Here is a 23,259-nt window from a genome sequence, read left to right on the forward strand (position 1 = left end):
TAGCTTTCATTTTTGTGTCTTCTCAGTTTTGGTATCAGCGTAATATTATCTTAATAAATAAACTTGGAACAGTTCTCTCATCTTCATTTTCAGGCAGAGATTATTATTTGGGTGTTAATTCTTGAAATGTTTCGTACAATTCTCCAGTGAAATTACCTAGCTCTGAAGATTTCTTTTTTGAGATATTTAAAAATTATAAATTAGATCGTATTTACAGATTAATCAACTTCTCTACTTCATACTGGTGAGATGTGACATTTTGTGTTTTTCAAAAATTGGTGACTTTTTTTAAGTTTTCAAATTTATGTGAATTAATATATAATGTGGTTAATAGTATTCACTTATTATCCATTTGCTATCTAGAGTGTCTATTGCTCCTGTAGTTCCTTCCTTCATGCCTATCATTGGTAATTTGTGTCTTTTATATTTTTGTCTATGTCAGTCTAGCTAGAGATTTGTCAATGCTATTTATCATTCAAAACTCAACTCCATGTTTAACTAGTTTTTGATTTCTGCTGTTATATTGATTATTTCTTTCCTTCTGCTTGCTATGGGTTTATTTTATTCTTCTTTCTCTAGGTCTTTTGTTTTTATTTTTATTTTTTTTGAGAAAGAGAGAGAATGTATGCATACATGCATGAAAGCCAGGGGGTGTGTGATGAAGGAGAGAGGAAGACGGGGAGAGAGAATCTTAAGCAGGCTCCATGCTCAGTGCGGAGTTCCCCTTGGGCTTGATCTCAGAATGCTGGGGTCTTGACCTGAGCTGATACCAAGAGTTGGACACTTAACTGACTGAGCTACCCAGGTACACCCTTTTTCTAGGTTTTTAAGGTAGAAGCTTAGATTATTCATTTGAGACTTTTTCTTTTTCTTAGTGTACGCATTTAGTGCTATAAATGTCCCTCTCAGCACTGCATTAACTATATCTCATAAATTTTGACATGCTTTGTTTTTATTTTCATTCAAATCAATGATAGTTTTTTCTTATTTCCCTTGAAACTTCCTCTTTGACCCATGGATTATTTAGAAGTATGTTGTTTAGTTTCCAAATATTTAGAGATTTTCCTATTATCTTCCTGTTACTGATTTCTTTCTTTTTTTTTTTTTTAAGATTTTATTTATTTATTTATTTATTTGACAGGCAGAGATCACAAATCGGCGAGAGGCAGGCAGAGAGAGAGGAGGAAGCAGGCTCCCTGCAGAGCAGAGAACCCGATGCAGGGCTCGATCCTAGGACCCTGGGATCATGACCTGAGCTGAAGGCAGCAGCTTAATCCACTGAGCCACCCAGGTGCCCCTCTATTACTGATTTCTAATGTGATTCCACTGTAACCAGAAATCACATTCTGCACAAGTTTAACTCTTTTAAATTTGTTGAGGTCTTTTTTATGGCCCAGGATATGGTCTACCGTCATTTATGTTCCACGATCACATATGGGCATTCTGTTGTTGTTCAGTAGAATCTAATTCTATGGCTTGCTTAAACATTTTTAAGATTTCCGTGTCTCTTTATCCACAGTGATTTCAAGTCTATCTGTAATAGCTTTTTTAGTAGTTGCTCTAAGAATTACATTACATATGCATAATTTATCAAAGTCTATTGATGACAAGATCTCTGGCTGGCTCAGTCAGTTAAGTGTCTGCCTTTGGCTCAGGTCATGATTCCACAGTTTTGGGATTGAGTCCAGCATCAGGGGCCTTACTCAGTGAGGAGTCTGCTTCTCCCTCTGCCTGCCTCTCCCCCTGCTTGTGCTCTCTCTCACCTCTCTGACAAATGAATAAATAAAATCTTTAAAAATATATAAATAAACAAAGTCTCCTGATGTCATCACTTTATCAATTCAAGCGAAGTACAGAAAACTTACCTTCATGTCCCTTTATCCTCCTCTATTTATAACATAATTGTCTTAACTATTTCTTCTATATATATTTATATTATATCAGTTTTTGCTTCTAACATCAAACATAATTTAAAAACCTAAAGAGGAGAAGGGAAGATTATTGTACTTACCCACACTGTTGCTCACTGTAGTTTTTCTTTGCTCTATATTTTGTTTCCTGTTTAAAGAACTCCCCTTAGTTTTTTCCTATGGTCTGAATGTTCATGTCCCCACCAAATTCATATACTGAAGTCCCAATGCTCCTGTGATTATTAAGAGATGGAATCTTTGGAGATGATTAAGTCTTGACAGTGGAGTCCTTGTGAAAGAGATAGTACCCTTATAAAATGGGTCCAAGAGAGCTACCTGTCCCTTCCACCATGTGAGAACACAAGATGGAAGTAATCATCAATGTGGAACCCAGAAGGGGGCTTTCACCAGAACCCCAACCATGCTGGCACCTAGATCTCAGACTGCCAGCCTCCAGAACTGTGAGAAAGAAAGTTCTGTTGTTTAGAAGCCACTGGTCTTTGGTGTTTTGTTATAGCTGCCCAAACCATTCTTTTAGAAAAGGTCTCCAGGAAACAAGTTCTCCTAGTTTCCATTTAACTGAAGATGTCTCAAATTCTCCTTCATTTCTAAAGGATATTTTCACTGGGTATCAGATTCTGGGTTGACAGTTTTATCTTTCCATAATTTTGTGCCACTTTTTCCTGGTTTTCATGGTTTCTGGTGATAAATTCACTGTAATTCTCATTTTCTCCTCTCCCTATAGGTAAGTTGTCATTTTTCTCCAGCTGCTTTCAAGGTTTTTTTGTCTTTAATTTTTAGAAGTTTATGTCTTGTGACATTCTATAGATTTATCTTGTATAAGACACTCTTTAGCTTCTTGAATCTGTAGATTTATCTTTCTTGCCTAATCTGGGAGTTTTTAACCATTATTTCTTTTATTTTTAAGAGATTTTATTTATTTATTTGAGAGAGAGAGAGAGCATGAGAAGAGGGGGGTCAGAGAGAGAAGCAGGGAGCCTGGTGTGGAGCTTGATCCTGGGACTCTAGGATCATGACCTGAGCCAAAGGCAGATGTTTAACTGACTGAGCCACCCAGGTACTCCAACCATTATTTCTTTGAGTACTTTTCCAGCCCCACTTACTTCTTCTCTCCTGTCTTCAGTGACACAAATGCTGTATCTTTTGTTCCAGTCCCACTAACCCCTAATGTTTTCTTCTTTTTTTTTTTTTTCATTTTATTCTTTCCTCTGTTGTTCTTATTGAGTGATTTCTATTATTCTATATCCCAGTTCACATATTTTTTTTTCCTTTCTCCCCTCTATTCTGCTACTGACTCCATCTGTTAAACTTCTGCTTTGGTTATGTATCCTCAGTCCTTAATTTTCCATTAGGTCTTTATAGTTTTTATTTCTCTGCCAGGACTTTTTATTTCTTTGCTAAGGCTTTCTATTTTTTCAATTCTTTCTAGGAGCTTTGTAATTAATTGCCCTTTGAATAATTTTTATCATGGCTGCTTTGAAATCTTGGTTGTGTAATTTTAATATCCCAGTCATCTCATATTGGCATCATTTTCATTTAGTTTGAGATCTTCCTGGTTCCTGGTATGAAAAGATTTTTTATGAGCTTGGAAATTTTCACATTATGTTCTAAGACTCTTGTTCTTATATTTAAGCCTTCTTTTTCATCTACACTGGTCTGACACTGCTTCAGCCAGGGAAGAACAGTGGCACCTCATCACTATCAGGTGAAAGTAGAAGTGCAGGCTCCCTACATGGCTTCATTGAAACTTGAGGAGAAGAGCTCTTAACTACTGATAGGAGAGGGTGTTAGTTTGAAATCCCCACATGGTCTTCACTAACACTCAGAGAGGAGGGTTGTTATTGGCTGACAGAGATGAAAGTCCCAGCTTCTTCCTTTGCTTTTCTGATACCACCCCTTTGGGAATATTGGGGCACCTTCTTATAGCCTCAGAGTGGTAAAATTCTGAGCTCCTCACCTGGAACTTGTTGCTATGGATAGGACCCAAGGTTTTTCTTTGGTATCTTGGTGAAGTAGAGTGGCTATTGTCTAAATTTTCTGTTTTTTTAGGCTGCTCCTTTCCTAGTCCTTTAGCTAATGATAACTGTCTTTTGTTAGGGTTTTTTTTTCGTTAGCACTTGTTGGTGTGTCCGGGATGCTATCATCTTAGCTCCAAGTCTGGGATTTATAAGCTAAAAGAAAACCCAGAGAACTCACCACCACATTGTTCCTTGAGTCCTGAGTCTCCTTGTTAATTGTCTTCTTCTCTTCACCTTTCAAAGTCTTCTTATGTTATATACATAATGTCCAGGATTTATAATTGTATTTCGTAGATTTATAGGGAACATCTCATATATTTAAGGCATGGGGGACACAAAGACTAAAACATTTAAAAAATGAAAACTATCAAATAAGTAAAATGGAATCAAGTAATTGTGATTCAGTGCTATGGGATATGAAAAAGGCATGTATAATTATGAATAGAGATTTAGTGAAGGGATTCACAGAAATAGCATAAGCTAGGTTGGGAATGATTTGTTCATTCAGTACTACCTGCCTACTTTATACTAGGTTCCTTGATGATGGCTGTAGAATAAATGGTATTTTAACAGAGATCGGGAAATGGAGTGGCACAGATGGCAGGGTAGGCACTCAAGCAATAAGGACAGCTGAAACACACATACAAATTTGGGGTGCCAAATAGAACTTATTAAAACTATAAGCAGGGCTGTTTGAAAACTCATTAAATTTGGAAACACTAAATTATATTAATAGTGTTATTATCTAACTTTCATTTACTCTATGTGCCAGATATCATAGATAAGTGATTTATATGAAGCATTTTATTTAATGCTCATATCAAGCATATTCAGTAGGTATTATCCAAACTTTAGAGATGAGGATCCTCAGGCTTAGAAAAATAAGTAACATCAATAATCATACAGAGAGAAAGTAAGGGAGCTAGGATTCAACCTAAAGCAGTCTGAGTAAAGAGTCTCTATCTTACTCACTACACTAGCATATAGCAGGTAATAAATTATGGAATTTAGCAAAGCCTTTAAAGATGATTACCTTGGGGTTTTCATATACATGAATGTTGTTTTACAGATGTAGATGCCATGCACCTGGGCAAAAAAGTCAGCATCCCCAGAGACATCATGTTGGAAGAATTATCCCATCTCAGTAACCGTGGCGCCAGACTATTTAAGATGCGACAAAGAAGATCTGATAAATACACATTTGAAAACTTCCAGTATGAATCTAAAGCACAAATAAATGTAGGTATAACTTGATTATGTGGTGTCTAAATAAAGAGGTAGCATTTCTAAGTGTATTTCTATCACTGGATCCCAAACAAGTATTCTACATATTTATTCAGCGTATTTTTTCTGTGGATTTTGTTAGACCTTTTTTTATGATAATAAATAGTTCAGATGAATAAACAAAAGAAGTATTATATATGTTATGAGTATCTTTTTAGTTCAGTAGGGATATGACAAACCTGTAGATTTGTCACTGAAAAGCTGGTGTGTTCTGCTAAGAGGAGGGAGAGGGAGTGGAGATTGGCGGAACTAAAAGTTTCCATGGTCTTATCTCTAACAGTTAAATGTTTGGGATGGAAACACTTCCAAAGCACACAGCACTCCACAAAGTAAGCATAAGCATTTTGCTGGCTGAATACATCCTGGCACTGAAACGTGCCTGAGAGCTACAGACATAGTTGAGCTTCTCTCCCTCAAAGCATTTATTCCACATCATGTAAGGAAGTCTGATACCTATTAATAACAAAACCAAGGTGGACAAAACTCTTTCGACCAAATTTTCTGCATCTGAAAAATAGTAAACAAATGAACAGACAAATTAATTACATTATATTTTACATACTGCATTTATATTATATTCTTTTAAACTGTCATGTAGAGAGATTGTCAAGGAAGAAGTTCATAGCAGGAAAACAACTAGTTTTGGGGGATTGGCTTTAAAAATAAAGTACCAAGCATGAAGAATCAAAAGGGAATAAAGAATTGGTTCTAAATTTGAAGAGGTGGTGTAAACTATAACAATTTTAAATTTTATTTACGGAGGGTTTCTTCCTATAGCTATGGGAAGTATGTAACTTTACTTGTGAATTTAAACCCTAGAATTTGCTAGCTGCCGTCACTAATCAGTTGTTTTGAATGGACATCTCACTTCTTTACAAGAAACAGACTAGTTTCACTGAGATCTTTTATAGTTAGTTATATAACTAAAATCCACATCCAGAAACACTGAAATGTTAGTTATTCAAAATGTCTGTTTTCTCTGGTTAACAATAAATGGAGAATAACTTAAATGAAATCATCTATTTTGCACATTAACAAGCCTCATCCAACATGTACTAAGTGTAGTTATAACTATGAATTCAGTTAGACATCAAATCTTACTGAACAATAGTATTTACATTTGTGAGGGATGATTTTTCACTTGAAGTCATGGATAAATATAATGTTATGTTACTCTATAATTATGTCTGATATCTAGTTATCAAAAATGATTGTAGCTAATACAGTGTGAGACTAAAATAATCTCTGTCTCAGCTTATGGAGTCTAATTATATAATCATATTCTTTTAATAATGACAACAGCTTTAAGGAGTAGTATAAAATAAGGTGGCTTAAGGAAATTCTTTGAGAAGTCATCTACAAGTCTAGACATCTGAATAAATGAGTAAATCCAGTTTTCATAACTTATACTTAAATCTTTAAGTCTATGCTTTAACTACAATTCTGGATCAAGGGGCAATGAGTATTTAAATGTAATTATAAACACAACATATTCCCTCATCTCCAGTGTGTTAGTTTATTTTCATTAACCTGTGGCCAATTATTCTAATTATACATAAAATCTAAGAACATGCCTTGATAGTTTTTCAGTATTCCTAGATAGTTGGACACTAAATAAATAAAATAGTCCAAAACAGGCTTTTGAAATAAACAATTAAATGCTGATAAATAACTTAGAGCAACAAACAATAATAATGTATACCATGAACTTGTATGTCATTGAGTTATATAACATAAATACCCTGAAGTCTGATGAAATCTACTCTCTCTTTAGAAATGAGGAACGTAGTGTTCAAGGAAGTATATGCATTTATCTTAACTAACACTATAATAAAGAAGATTGAAACCCAACACTCAGAATTCTAGAATTCTTGGTACTGACACTTATCATGGTATAATCAAAGGAAACTGGGTTGGAAACCAGGAGACCAGGGTTCTGTCCCAGCCATCTTACAAGCCATGCAATTTGGCTTTGCTTTCTTGGACCTGTTTTCTCATTTAGAAAATGAGTGAATGGACTCAAGTATTCTCTAAAGTGTCTTCTTTAATGATCTATATTTAATTCTAAAATTGACCTGTATGATAAATTATTGAGGAAAATAGTGAGCCACATTTTATAATGATATATTTGCTTTATCAAGGCATTAGATTGCAACTTGAAGCAAGCTTTGTTAATATGAGAGGAATTTTAAAAACAATATTAGGTTCAGATCTATTTCCATTCATTTATTTACACTTTTGGCAAATATTTATTGAATGCCTACTGTGTTTTAGATAGGATGTTGGGAGCTCAAAGACAAATAAATACAGCTTTTGTGTAGTGAAAGGGAAACAAAATAACATTGAAAGATAGAAAACAACTATTACTTATAGTCTACTTCTTGAATCATCTTTATATGATTTAAATCACATTTTCCTAATTTATTGACTATATTTTCTGAAATGAACTTTTACTGTTTCCCTTAAGCTATACTGCCAAAATAATTATAATAATTATAACTCTATATACATGTCTTATTTTATTATAACGTTTAGGACATCATTAGATGAAAATATAAAGCAACTCCCTGGTAATTTAATGCCATTTGTTCAAATATTAAGTATCATCTTAAAAATTAAAAAAATAGGTCAGCTTTTGGTCACACTCTGCTGCTGAGAAACTGGCATATTCAAGCCACACAAACTTTATGACATAAATAATAACAGGAAATGTGCTTTCTTAACAAGAAATGAAGATCCACTGCTTGCTACACAAGCCAATTTTGAACCCTTAGTTCATGATTGATCAAATTCTTTTTTTTTAAAAGATTTTATTTATTTATTTGAAAGAGAGATCACTAGTAGGCAGAGAGGCAGGCAGAGAGAGAGAAAGAGAGAGAGAGAGAGAGAGAAGCAGGCTCCCTGCCGAGCAGAGAGCCCGAATCGGGGCTCCATCCCAAGACCCTGGGATCATGACGTAGGCTGAAGGCAGAGACTTAACCCACTGAGCCACCCAGGGCCCTCCCCCCATTTTTTTTTTTTTTAAATAGTCTCCATGTCCAATGTGGAACCTAATGTAGGGCTTGAACTCACGTCCCTGAGATCAAGACCTGGACTGAGATCAAGAGTTGGACACTTAACTGACTGAGCCACACAGGTACCCCAACTTGTGAAATTCTTGCACCAATAGACAAAAAAATAAAATGGATGAAGAAAATGAGCATTTAAGGAAAAATAAAATAGAAGAATGATTCATGATAATTCAAATTATCTTCTACAAATCACTATAAAATGATATTAAAGAAAACAATCTACATTTTATAGTAAAGATTACATACATATTTGGTAATTATGGACTTTTGAAATCTGTTGAGATCTTATATAATACTGGGGAAAGAGTGAGTATATTATAAAAAGTAAAATAACTTCTATGTATTTAGTACAAATTATAGAACAGGTTTTTTAAAAAATCCTTTTATTTCTATTGATATTTCAACAGAAATCATGTAATAGACCTTATCTATAACTTCTATGTTTATAACCTATAAGATGCTGCATTAGTTTTATTTTGTTTAGGGTCAACTTAATTGAAATAAAAAGAAACACATTTTCATTTACCTCTTCAACTTTTCATGAAGGGAATCACATATGATGGAACTCTATAATTTAAGGCTTATGTCATAACTAAAGTAAGTTGCTACCCAACTATTATTAGGCTTTGTTTGTATACTTAACAATGACAATAGCAATACTGGGTGTCTTCCTGATAATTAATGACTAGCTAGAAGCAGTTGATTGTCCTGTTCACTAATCCCCAGGAAAAAGTCTCTAATGAAAGTCAGTATTACAATTCTTAAAACACCATAGATAGAATGCTTTGTAAGTTTAGTTGAAATGCATTTCACGGAACTTAGAAAAAGAATCCTAAATGCATGATAGTTCTATATTTATCTCAACTGGTTTTTTGTTTATAATTAACATTTTAAGAGGTGGTATAAGTTCAGAGTGAGAAAAATACTAATCTGGTCAAATAAGTCTAATAGTTAAGATAATAACTACATTCAAAATGCTAAATACTAATATTTCTGAGTACAGCATTACACTAGTATTTAGAAATTATTCTTTATTGTCTACAGAATAAAATATCAGCTCTTCTGCCTAGTAATCAAACCCTGTGCTCACCTAACAAACATTACCTCTCATGTCTTTGCACCTTTCCACAAGCCAACTCACCATTGCTTACTTGTGCCCTATTCATTTCCACAGCAGCTTTACCCATGGTGCTGCAGAGAATAAGGTGAATTTTGTAAAAATCACCTGGCAAGAGGCTATTGTTTGGGTGAAGCCTGAAAATGAGGGTGAAGTTTATTTTGGTATTAAATACAAAATTATTTTCCACCATATCATTATAAATGAATGCAGAAATGAAAAAGCATCTCCAATTATTTTTTGCTTATGTCACACAGAGAAAGGTCAAAGTTGGTTTTTATTTGCTGTTCTCTTCACTAAGTTTTTCTTTCTAGGGTTAAAAAAATTGACTTTATATACTTCTTAGATAGATTGGCTTTTTTTTTTTTTTTAAGATTTTGTTTATTTATTTGACAGAGAGAGACACAGTGAGAGAGGGAACACAAGCAGGGGGCTGGGAAAGGGAGAAGCAGGCTTCCCACAGAGCAGGGAGCCTGATGCGGGGCTCAATCCCAAGACCTTAAGATCATGACGTGAGCCAAAGGCAGACCTTTAATGATGAGCCACCCACGCCCCAGTTGGCGTCTTTTCTAAAACACATATTTTGGGATGTCTGGGTGGCTCATTTGGTTAAGCCTTTGGCTCAGGTCCTGATCCTAGGGTCCTGGGATGGAGCCCCACTGTAGGGCTCTCTACTCAGCAGGGAGCCTACTTCCCCCTCTCCCTCTGCCTGCTGCTTCCCCTGCTTGTGCTCTTTTTCTTTCTCTCTCTTTCTCTGTGTCAAGTAAATAAAATATTTTAAAAAATAAAATAAAATATAAATATTTCCCAGATATAATTAAAACAATTCTTTATTATAGAGATAAGGCCTAGTCATGCTTCTAAGAACATTGCCTATTAAAATGTCTTTTTTCTCTGTTAAAATGAAGATTAACTGTTTTTAGAAGTGCTGTATTAATGTCATAGAATAAATCCTAAATTATAATCATAAAACAAATTCAGCTAAAACTTAAAAGACAAACATCTCTTTTAAGCATTTTGTTTCCTAGAAATCCCAAATTCTTCCTTTTACAGATCTATGCAGCTTCAAGTATATTTTTTTATACAGCTGGTGTTCAAATTTCAGATTAAATTTTAAATTAAAATTAAATATAAACAATATAAATAGAGATTGTAATGTAACAATGGCTAAGCCAAATATTTGGCCAGTATGCTCTATAATAATAGATTATTAAAGACTTAAAAATTAAATAGATTCACCTTTATGGGGACTTTGTGAATAGTACATTAATTAATTGATACAAAGCCCTAGATACTGCCTGGCACATAGTAAGCTTCAATTAATTATTATTAACTGGAATGTTATCATAAAACATATCTTAAGTTAGTAGCAGTAAAATTTCTCATTCAATAGCTCCAATTACATATAAGCTATTGAGACCGCAAGGAACAAGGCAGTGGCGCCATACTTAAATTTTAAATATACCAGTGGAGTTTTGCACATATGGTATCTCCATATTAGTGTGTCTAATATTTTTGAGTTTTCAGCAGAGTTTATTTTTGATCACACACAGCACAACATTGCCATGCAGAATGGGAAACTGGATGGAAGCAACTTGGAAGGTGGCTCACAACAAGCCCCATTTACCCCTCCCAACACTCCGGATCCACGAAGTCCCCCAAATCCGGAAAACATTGCACCAGGTAACTATTCCCTTAGAAACAATAAATAAACAATAAGTAAAATAAACAGGATGAAATTGCTGTGCACTTAAATCTATGACTCAGGTCATCTGGCTGATTTAGTAAATGGTATCTAAGTGACATGACTTTACTCATTACATATCTATTTTGTGGTTAAGTTCAAGATAAATATAAAGATTCAGATCTAAGGAGTCATGTAAAACATTCTACTATGTTCTTTCAGATGGTTCTTTGTATTTGTTATATTAAAAATTGAGTCACTTATAATTACATTGAAATTCTATTTGTATAGGACTATAATTTATGAAGTGCTAATCTTGTCTTCTTTAATTTCAAAATAACTCTGATATATTTATTACAGTCCTCATTTTACAAATTAAGAAACTGAGGTCACAAATGGTTATAAACTCATTGATTGATCAAGAATTAAATCCAGTTACCAAATTTACAGATGCCTTGTGAAATTGACCTTGTGGAGGTTACTATCATTATTCTCTGCTTCCTTAAAGGATGTTAAATGAAATTCTTCAAGATTGCCTATTTGTTTATTATCTTAAAAGAGACATAAATCCTTATCTAATGAGTATATGTTACTCAGAAATATTGTTATATTTTGAAATATTAAATGTCACAAGAATTATCTACTTAGACAACACCTTTTCAAAATAAATGACAGCAAGTACCTTCAAGTATTCCTTCAAGAGTACTGTACAAAGTAGATTTTTTAAAGACTTGAAATTAACAATATCTATGTCATATTTTTGTAAAATAAGCAATAAATTTAGCAAAAGCGATTCGAGTTCTTCTCAAATAGCCAGTTTTTGAAAATATGTAAGTAAAGCAACTGTACCATATTGAATCTTACTTAAAAATAAATTAACTCAGTCATTGATGTGCTTAAATTTATTAGTACATTCTTACTGAACACCATGAGAAAAAGTATTGATAGACAAAATAGCTCTGAAGGAGACCAAGAACACACTTAGAATGCATAGAACTCTTAAGTGAAGCATCATAATAAAGTTCTCAAATGGCTTTCAAGTAGCCTTGTGTGTGTGTGTGTGTGTGGCAGCAAAGCAGGTAACAGATTCTACATACACAGTGTTAAGCACACAGGAGAAAAACAAGCCTAAGGATCAGACAGACCTGGCTGGGTTCAGCCTTCTGGCTCCATCCATCCCTGCCCATTTTACTACTGTGTTGGGAAAGAAAGTAACTCTCTTTGAGTCTCCATTGTCTTCATAAGTAAAATAAGCAAAACAAATCTCACTGCACAGGGTTCTGAGAATTAAGTGTGATAAATATAGTTCCCAACCATATAATAAAGTACAGTAGTCCTCCTTATCCACAGGGCATACACCCAAGACCCCAGTGGTTTCCTGAAACTGTGGGTAGTATCGAATCCTATATATACAAAGTTTTTTCCATACATACATACTTAAAATAAGGTTGCATTTATAAATTAGGGACAGTAAGAGGTTAACAATAACAAAATAGAACAATTATAACAATACACTGTAGTAAAACTTATGTGAATGTGGTCTCTCTCTCTTTCGAAATCTCTTATTGTACCATACTCACCTTTCTTGTGATGATGTGAGATGACGAAATGCCGGTGTGGTGAGATGAAGTGCGGCGAATGATGTAGACACTGCGCCATAGCATTAGGCTACTATTGACTCTGACCATGAGTCAGAAGAAGGAGCAGCTAGCTGCTTTGGGACAGGACTGGACGGAACCAGGATAACTGCCTTTAACTGAAAAACTGCAGACAGTGAAACCAAGGATAAGAGGGACAGTACTGTACTTAGCTAAAGTAAATTCTTTCCCTATCAACTTTACATCCTTAAAACAGAAAAGAACACATACATATCCTTTTAGCTCCCACCACTATTTGAGAACCTTCTGATTTCTAATGTTTGGAGTGTTTTTGTTTGTTTTCTTAAATAGTAAAGAGAAGACATATAGAAATGTTTGTGTTGGTTCAGTCTGGTACTCTCAACACTGTGTTAGAACTTTTGTTATATGGTCATCATTGTAAACCATGTCACGGCAAAAGGAATAAAAAAAAATTCATCTCTACCCTCAAGGAATTCACCCTTGAGACAGTACAAAAGTTCATGTTACATTTGTTGTCTCACTTTCTCTCTGCATATATAATTTAATATCATATGCATTTTATTTACTGTCAGGAATATATATATACACACATATGTGTAAATTTATACATATATAAGTAGAACATTTAAAAGTATAAACTCATACAGTGCTTTAAATCTAAATATCCAGTTATTAAATATTATGAAATGTCCATGTAACATAGATTAAGAAAAGGGGGGAGTATGGAGCTCATCAGATAGTTTATCCTGAAACAGAGTAATGGACCCTTCCTTCTTGGTTGTTAAGTTGAAAAGTATAGCAAACTGAGGAAGCAAACTTAAGCTTACCTAATTTAGCAAGAATTATTATTGGTTAATATGCCATGTATCCAAAAGCTTTTTTGAAAAGTTTCTTCAAACATGAATCAATAAGAGTATTATGATGCCATAATACTGCAGGAATTAAGTTCTTTGAATTTAAATCAGTTGTGTTAAGGACAGTATTTATGTTATCATGTAGCATTGTTGAAATGTAATGTATCTGAGAACTTAAACATATTACATTCTTTCCTGTACATAATTCAGCATATCAAAAAAGAGTTATTAGTTAATTCTACCTATAAAAAGAAATTAGAAAACCAGGAATATTTTTTAAATGTGAAAAGATTAGACCCCTTATCATCTTTCAATGTAGTAGGTTATTATGATAGTCTTATGAAAGTGATTATAACCATGAAAATATTCTAAGCTAACTTGGTTAGGAATAAAAGATACTAGATAGAAGGTTTACTAGAATTACGGTTATGTGATCATTATGTTTATGGGTGAAAAAACTGAGAAAAAAACACAAAGGTAAAATAATTGTATTAGGGTAGTGGGATTTCAAGGACTTTTTTTAAAATATAAAATTCTAAAATTTCCAGTTTCTAGATGGCTGATATCTGATCACTTTTAGGAAAGGAATGGGAAATAAAATGTGCTAGTTATGATAATGGAGTTCTATACACCATACAAATGGAAAGCACAAGAAAAGTAACTCTGCTTTCCTGGGGGAGATAGGAAAGGCTAAATAGAAGAGGTAACCTCAAGCCAAGGCTTAAAGTAAGAATTTCCAGGTAGCAAGAATTAGAAAGAGCATTCCAGGCACAGGGAACTAATGGAGCAAGCAGAGAAGCATGAGGGGACACAAGATGTGTCAAGCAGATCCAAGTTCTGGAGCATAAAAATGTGAGAGGAGAATGGCAGGAGCTGAGGCTGTGCTGAATAATCTAGGTTTTTGTCATGGGTAGCCATCATAGCACCCTGGGAAAGGGAGGTCAGTGACATGATCCAGTTTTCCAATTGGAAAGGTCACTCAGGCAGCACTGTGGAGAGTCTGGGGAGGAGTTGGAGACTAAAGGATGAGTATGAAGACTATCGTGAAAGGCTAGGCAAGGGGTGGTCAAGGCCTGAACCAAGGTAGTAGTAAAGGGAATGAGGAAAGAAGAAGGAATTTTCCAGAGCAAGTTTTCCAGTGTTCTGTTTGCAAATCCCTTGCTTAAGATCTATAAGCCATACTTGAGACTTACTAAAGCTAAATCTCTGAAAGGAAGAATCCATTTGGCCCAAAGTGACTCAGAAATGAAGTTGAGAGTCACTATTTTAGCAATTCTTAAGAAGTACAGCTGTACTTAGTGATCTGCTGTGGGAAAGAGAGGAAGTTTAGGATAATGCTTCTATCTTGGGCATCTGAGGTAGTGTTGGTATTCACCAAGTATTCACTAGTATAAAGGAAGAACTAAGTAGAAAGTGGCTAACATATACGGTCAGGCCTGGTTAGTACTTGGATGGGAGAAAATGGCTACATATAGGTCTAGAAAGATTATTAAGAGTGTCAGGGGATATTCGTTTGGAAAAATATAATGGAAGGAAGAGCCTGGAGATTGGAGATTAAAAAAAAAAGAATTATGAATATGTAGGTCACAATTGTAACCAGGAATATAAATGGAATTTTCTGGGGAGAATGCATAGTATAAGAAAAGATCTTTGAGTAGCTAAGTGGCAAGCATCAAAAGAGACTACCATGAGATACTAGAGGTAACCAAAAAAAAAAAAATTACATTACTGCAAACAAATAACTGCCTAGAGGTGGCATTATCAGCAAGATATTTTGGAGGAGATAAACTCTTCAGTGTAAAGAATGGATAGACATGATTGTACACGAGAAAGCAGAAAACATTTTAGAGAAGAGAAAGAGCCTCAGAAAAACCTAAAAGTAAGAGTGAACAAATGGTAAAGGGTTTTGACGTCATGGAAAAAAGAATTAGGCAAAGGACACAATAAAGTTGTATGGTGGTGTAGTTGGAGAGTACCCAGCTGCCTTTGAATACTTGAAGAATGTCACTTTGATGCAGGTAAAAGCGGTTTAAAGTTGATGCCAGAAATTTGTGTGATTTTTTTTTTTTTTTTAAGATTTTATTTATTTATTTGACACAGAGAGATCACAAGTAGGCAGAGAGGCAGGCAGAGAGAGAGGAAGGGAAACAGGCTCCCTGCTGAGCAGAGAGCCCGATGCGGGGCTCGATCCCAGGACCCTGAGATCATGACCTGAGCTGAAGGCAGCAGCTTAACCCACTGAGCCACCCAGGTGCCCCAAATTTGTGTGATTTTTAAATGGCACTTACAAAAACTTTCCAGCTCCCAGAAGAAGTTGAGGAGGCGAGACCAAGCAGAAAAGTTAGGTAAGAAATCTTTAGGAACAAAGTAAGCATGGGATGGGCACACCAGGGAATAAGACTGGGGCCTGATTAAGGCAATGGAAACAAGTTACTTCGCCATTTTGAAGTTTAAATGGTTTGCAGATCGCTTAGCAATTTAAGATAGACAAGAACTAAAAATTACCTCTACCGGATCAGCCCCCAGAGGGGGGAGATTTTGTCTTCCCTGATCCTTCCCCAGCACCTAGACCACAGTAGACACTCAACATATATTTTTAAGTTAGTTCATTCACTCTGATATCTAAAGCCTACATTATAAATTAATGTAAGGGTGGGGTGCCTGGGTGGCTCAGTGCGTTAAAGCCTCTGCCTTCAGCTCAGGTCATGATCCCAGGGTTCTGGGATCCAGCCCCACATCAGGCTCTCTGCTTGGCTTCCTCCTCTCTCTCTGCCTCCCTCTCTGCCTACTCGTGATCCCTGTCTGTCAAATAAATAAATAAAATCTTTAAAAAAAATTAATGTAAGGGAAACAGTTTTTCACAATTAAATGAATAGTTGCACTGAACAAATACATACTAGGATAATCAAGGAAGAAACACTTGCATGATTTGGTATAATTAAACATAAGGAAAAGTGGTTTCTTTTGAAATTCCATAAGTTTGAAGGGGTTAAAAATGTCTTACAGTTTCAGACTACTCTTTGCCAAGAGCATAAAAAGGATGCATTCTTCATAAGTTCACCCCCACTTGAAAAATTAAACATGGTAAAATGTTAGGTGGAGTTCAGTAACTCCTAGGCGCTCTGTATTTATTTACTCTTGCTATATTTTTCCAAAGGATATTCTGGACCACTGAAGGAAATTCCTCCTGAAAAGTTCAACACCACAGCTGTCCCGAAGTACTATCAGTCGCCCTGGGAACAGGCCATTAGTGGTGATCCGGAGCTTTTAGAGGCTTTATACCCTAAATTTTTCAAGCCTGAAGGAAAGGTAGAACTGCCTGATTACAGAAGCTTTAACAGGTAATCCAATTATCCTGGGTGATACTGTGGCATCTAATACCAAGGGTTTTATATCATAGTATGGAGAACTGAATTCTCTGGAAGAAAAAGAAATTTTAATAATAGATTCAAAATAGTCATACAGGATAACTCCTAAGCCTAGGCAAGGACTGATTTTTACAATATTACATATTTACAGTATGGCAAGACTTGGGTTTTTTAGTACAAAAATGAAGGAAATGTTTCAGAAACCATCACTGTTAAAACATCAAGATTATTTATTAAATAAATAAATAAATAGAAGTATCTCCAGTGTGCTGTTTTGCACCCACAGAAAACTATTCCTAATTTATAGGCTGCTTAATGACTATTCACTTGAAAATTAATAAATTTAGGAGTAAGTCTTTGATTTACAAAAGAATACCACAAAGTCTGCATTTAAATGGTGATCTTCTGTAGTACTTTTAAAACTATTACACTATTAGAATGTTAGTTTTCACATTTTACAATTGTAGTGGTATTAATATTATGCCTCTTATTAGTAATAGAGTTACTAGGATTGCTCCTAATACTATTACTAATTGGTAATGCTAATAGTATTAGTACTACATCTACTGCATAAATGAGGTATACCACAGAATTTAAGGAAGGATTGAGGAGTGTCCTGGAACCAATGATAGAACTTTCTTCCAAAATGAGAGTGTAGAAAATTACAAAAATTAAGACACTAAGGGAAAATGGAAAATAATGAAATACTTGAGGCTTGTTTCTGAGATTAGTGCTTTAGAGATGTTGTGTGACTTCTTGTGCACCTTGTGGTTTTCCTATCCCATGCCTGCTGAGCAGCTTGCTTCCAGTTTTACAAACACACTGGTATATTTGGGTTGGCTATAAAGAGATGCCTATTGTTTGTATACACACCAAATGAGTGCTATTTCAGTGAGAGAGCGAAAAGAGAAGTTAACCTGTTAATAATTCTCCTTTCCTTGAAAAAATTTTCTTTTTATATACACATCAATATATAAATAAAAACTCCAGAACTTAATGTTAATATTACAGCCTATTCTTAGATTCTTTTTTATGAACATAGTTTGGTATAAGTCAATATACATTTCATTATTATTTTAATGTATACAAATGTCTTTTCATACAGATATGCCAATATTTTAGTCATTGTCACTGATTTTATGAGACAGTAAATAAGAACTGATCAATTTTTAAAGAAAATTTGAGTATGGTTGACACATGGTATTACATGAGTTCTGGGTGTACAATACAGTGCTTCTGCTGTGCTCACCACAAGTGTAGCTACCATCTATCACCATAGAATGTTATTATAACACTATTGACTATATTCCTTACACTGTACTTTTAGTCACATGACATTCGTTCTATAACTGGAAGACTGTATCTCCTGCACCCCTTCATCCATTTTGCCCATACTCCCAACGCCCCTCCTTACCTGGCAACCATCAGTTTGTTCTCTGTATTTGTAAGTAAGGCTGATTCTGCTTTTTTGTTGTTGTTCATTCGTTTTTGTTTGTTTGTTTGTTTGTTTGTTTTTAGATCCCACATATAAGTGAAAGGATATGGTGCTTTTCTCTGATTGATTTCACTTAGCATAAGTGAAATATAAGTGAAATTCACTTTAGGTCCACCCTTGTTGTTGCAAATGACAAGATCTCATCCTTTTTTTATGGCTAAGTATTAGTCTGTTGGGTATATTCCAGTGGAATATATACCGCATCTTCTTTACCCAATCATCTACTGAGGGACACTTGGGCTGCTTCCATATCTTGGCTATTGTAAATAATGCTGCAATATTCTTAGATTCTTTTTTATTGTTAAATAACAGATGAAACAAAATATGATACATAGATAATCCCGAACAGGTAGCTTTAAGAGCCTTTTTGCCCTTAAAGTATACATACCTGGCTACACAAAATTTGAGGCCTTGTCTGTTACATACATTGCTCTACTAGCCTACTTAACAAACATTTAAACAGTATAACCATATCTTTGCCTTGAATGCTTGCTAAATAAATGAGCCTATAAAAAATTACATGGGTAGGAAATGGAAATCCATTTCTAGCTACAGAAGACTAGTTATATTAGAACAACTTCAAAAAAATAACTAGAAAATCTAGTTATTATAAAATGTTTGAAAATCTGTCAAGGAATTAAGGACTTACGAGCCAAACTAGACATGAGGTAAAGTTAGAGAAGTAAACTCACATTTGGTACCACTTTTTCCTGTTAAGGATTTTGCTGATTTATTGGCCACAGCTAATAAGTAGAGAAAGTAAGCAAACTTTTCAATAATCTTGAATCTGATAAGGCCAGAAATAGGAATATAGGGTCTGCTAAGAGGAGAGGTCCAAACATTCTAAGCTTTTAGTTGGGATTCTTACAGGCTATCCCACTAGAATAAAGGTGAACAAATAATAGACCAGCTTTCATGAAAATAAATACTGGTCCTAATCAACACAATCTTAGGTTGGATAAAAAATCACCTCCTTTATGTCAAACTGCCTGTCATGGCCAAAAGTAAATCAGCATCTTGCATCCAATGGATAACCATATATTCCTGAACTCCCATGAGTGGGTGCAAGTCCTGTGCAATTGCATGGGGTGCCCATGCTTTAAAGGGTCATGACTGGTTTTTCAATGCTTTGTTGTTTTTAACATGAAATTCTTAACAATTTCTTAGCAAGAACCCCAGGTTTTCATTTGGGGCCTACAAATTACACAGCTGGTCTTAATCCAAGGCTCCGAGTTTAGGAAGTGGTTATTGACCAACCAGGTGGACTAAGGTGCTTTTTACCCTAAGCTTCTCCGCACACAGGACACTCTTGCAACTACCTTATTAAATGATATGGTTTTTTTTTTTTTTTATCTTCATGTTTCATTCTTTACTTGTCCATAAGATCTATTGCATCTTTGAATTCTTAGCACATAGTAAGGTGTTTAGACATAATAAGCCATCAGTAATTTGTTGCACGAATAAATGACTGAATCAACAAATAAACAAACTATTGATATATAATGGCCACCTTCTAAAATGATAAAACACTGTCTTGGACATCTTGCACATCCAAGGATAAGTATTACTTATGTACTGAATCAACTCTGAGTCATAAAGACTCTTCAATTCCGTAAATCAAATGACAAAATGTGAGACAATGAATCAGCTATTTGCATCATGAATGGGACAGCAACCTGGCTTGACATCACTTAGACACAGCCCAAGCAGGGCGACATTCCTAAACACACTGCTCTACTTAGCAAATGATCTCAGAAGGCCCCATATACCCCAAGAATTATCTCATGAGGGTGTGGTATAGAGTAGTGACTAGAAAAATAGGACTCATGGGAGACTGGGTTTAAATCCTCGTTCTACAGCTTAATAGGTGGGGGACTTTGGGCAAGTCATTCAACTTAGCTGTGTCTCTGTCATCTATTAAATAGAGATATAAGTAGAACCAATTTATAAGGTTATGAAGATTTAATGAAAAAAAAAAAAAAGGCAAAGCCTCTGTCTTCAAAGTTTGATCCACAGGCCAGTAGCACTGGCATTACCTGGGAATTGATTAGAAATGTGGAGTCTCAGGACACACACTAGACTGATTGAATTAGTGTCTGCTCTTTAATGAGACACCAATGTGATTACTTCATCAATAGAGTTTCAGAACCATGTAAAAAAGGGTTTGATATATTAGTACCTAGTCACTAAATAATAGCTGTAATCAATATTATGCCTTCTGGAGCTTAATAATGATAAAGAACTGAAATGATAATCTAAGTTCTTTGAGTTCTTTTCTAAACTGATCTCTTTTACCTCCAGGGTATGGTTTTAGGCCCTGAATGTGAAAATCTATACTGATACCTTTGCTAAGTACCACCTGGGACTAAGGTTGCTGCACCAATCAGTGACCTGTTATTATCCATATCTATCATAGCAATTTGGGGGAAATATCATCAGGTCAGTCAACCTGAAAACAGATGCAACAGAAAATAAAACATACTGCTCATCAGAGGAGTAAATTAGTGGAAGATAAGAAAATGATGGGAAACAAGACAGAGATTCTATATCATGGACCATCTGTTCAGCCATTGTTGAGATCCTCTCTCCACTCAATGGATGTTCCCTTCACTGAGGATTTTAGTGTCTGGCTCACTGTCTTCCTCCCCAGGACTATTCCGCTCACACTTCTTGGTAGCTTCACAATCCATATATGATTTATTGAACTCTCCACCCTTTCAAGCCTTTGATTCTCTCATCTTAAGGATCGCTTTCTGAATCCCACCTCAGCCACCCCTGGCTTTATCTTAAAGTTTGTCATTACCAATACCTGTGTTGCCTGCAGAATCATTTCAAGCACCCTCTTCTCTATCACATTGTATCTTTACTTTTCATTTATTCTTTTATTCAGTAAAACGTCAGCTCCACATGTTAAAGCCATCCCACATTTCAAAGTCCATCAATCACTGTCTCCTTACTTAATCACACTCCACGGTCTCTCACTATTGTCACACAGAAATTAAGATATTCAAGAAAGATCACAGAGTGACAGAGCTACAAAGAAAATCAGATTTCTTCCAGGCTTTAAAATAATCTCCACAACAATTAGACAATCTGATAGTCTTCCCAGTTCCATTGTTCAAATTTTTATGAGAGTCTTCTAGATATAATGCACTATACAAGTATATTGTAATGAGTTACAAAGATATATCAGAGAGAATTCCTGTCCTCTTGCAGTATGGTTTAGCACAAAAATTACGCAGATATATCAATGGATGTAATGGAAAATAGGAATTGGGGTTATAGGGGAGGTAAAAACAGAATCCATGGAAACTTAGAGGAGAAAGAGCTACTTCTGGCTGTGGGAGATCAAGGAAAGCTTCAAGAAGAAAGCTACATGTTACTTAAATAACAAACTTAGAACTTAAAGAACTTAAAGTTTACTTGGAAGTGCAAATTAGAAAAAGTTATAACCTAAAGGAGATAGAGAAATGTGGTAATAAGTGTCAGAGTACACTAACAGAGAAAAAAGAATATGACTAAAAGTAGGAGAGCATAAAGGAGAAGAGGAAGCAGTTCATTAAATTTGGCTGGAACAAAAGGGACATAAAAAGAGAACAGGACAAATGGACATGATTGACCTTTCCACTGGGATGTCAAAATCGTTTCCCACCCATACACCAAACCTGTTCCTTTCTGTATCTTCCACCTAAACTCTGTATATACTAAAACTCTGTATATACAATGAATCCTTGATTTCTATATTTCCTCAAACATTTTTATCCGTTTTATCAGAAAATCCTGTTGACTCTACTCCCCAAACCCATCCTGAAACCATCCACCTCTTTCCATCTTCATGGAAAATACCTGAAATTCAAGCCACCATCATTTCTCACTTGAATTGCCACAATATCTTCTCTCCTTCCACTCTTGTCCTCTTACAGTCTATTCACAGAGCAACAGCAGTCAGAGTAACCTTTACAAAAATTTAATTAAATTACATTACTCCCCTACTTAACATTTTACAGTGTTGCCCTTCACACTTAGAATGAAATTCATATTCCTTACTTGGACAAAGTCCCGTACAATCCACCTCTCTGTCCTCTCTTCTACCTCTTCTACCTCTGTCCTCTCTTTACATACTTGTTGACCAACATAGGCCTTCTTTCTTTTCCTGACCATATCAACAATATCTCTGCCTTAGATTCTTTGCATTACTTACTCCCTATGCCTGAGATGCTAACATGGCTAACTTCTTACCATCAGATGACAGTTTAAATGTCACCTCTTCAGAGAAGTCTTCCCCAACTAGCTAGCTAGTTATTCATCTATGCCCTAGTAAATTATACTATTTTAATTCCTGTATAGCTCTCATTACTAGCAGATGTTTTGTCTCTCTCTCTCTCTCTCTTTCTATCTATCTATATATACACACACACACACATATATATATATCTATATCTATATATATATATATAAATTGTCTATCTTCTTCATTAGAGTATAAGAAGCTGGTGGGGTGCCTGGTGGCTTGGTTGGCTAGGCGTCTGACTCTTTATTTTCAGTTCAGGTCATCTTAGGGTGGTGAGATGGAGGCCCCTGTCAGTGTAAAGTCTGCTTGAGATTCTCTCCCTCTCCTTCTGCTCCTCCCCCACCCCGTGCATACATGCTTTCTCACTCTTTAAAAAAAAAAAAAAAAAAGAATAAGAGAGCTCGAACTTTGAGCTCACTGTTCAAGGTTATATCCTATCCACTTATAAATGCCTGATGCTGAATGAATAAATAAATTAATGGTTAAATCAAAGAAAGCTAGAATGTTATGTGGGGCCTTGAATGCCA

At 35.2% G+C, this 23,259-nt stretch overlaps 1 protein-coding gene across 1 annotated transcript in view; it reads left to right on the forward strand.

Moving 5' to 3' along the window:
• The window catches only part of MYOZ2 (myozenin 2), a 34,946-nt gene that overhangs the window by 10,736 nt on the left and 951 nt on the right, over positions 1-23,259 (forward strand). The window contains exons 2-4 of the mRNA XM_059395301.1: positions 5,019-5,188; positions 10,975-11,104; positions 16,736-16,919. Coding sequence (XP_059251284.1) covers positions 5,019-5,188; positions 10,975-11,104; positions 16,736-16,919 — 484 coding nt within the window. The remainder of the gene's footprint in view (positions 1-5,018; positions 5,189-10,974; positions 11,105-16,735; positions 16,920-23,259) is intronic.

The sequence above is a fragment of the Mustela nigripes genome, chromosome 1 (assembly GCF_022355385.1).
Source record: "Mustela nigripes isolate SB6536 chromosome 1, MUSNIG.SB6536, whole genome shotgun sequence".
NCBI classification, from domain to species: Eukaryota; Metazoa; Chordata; class Mammalia; order Carnivora; family Mustelidae; genus Mustela; species Mustela nigripes.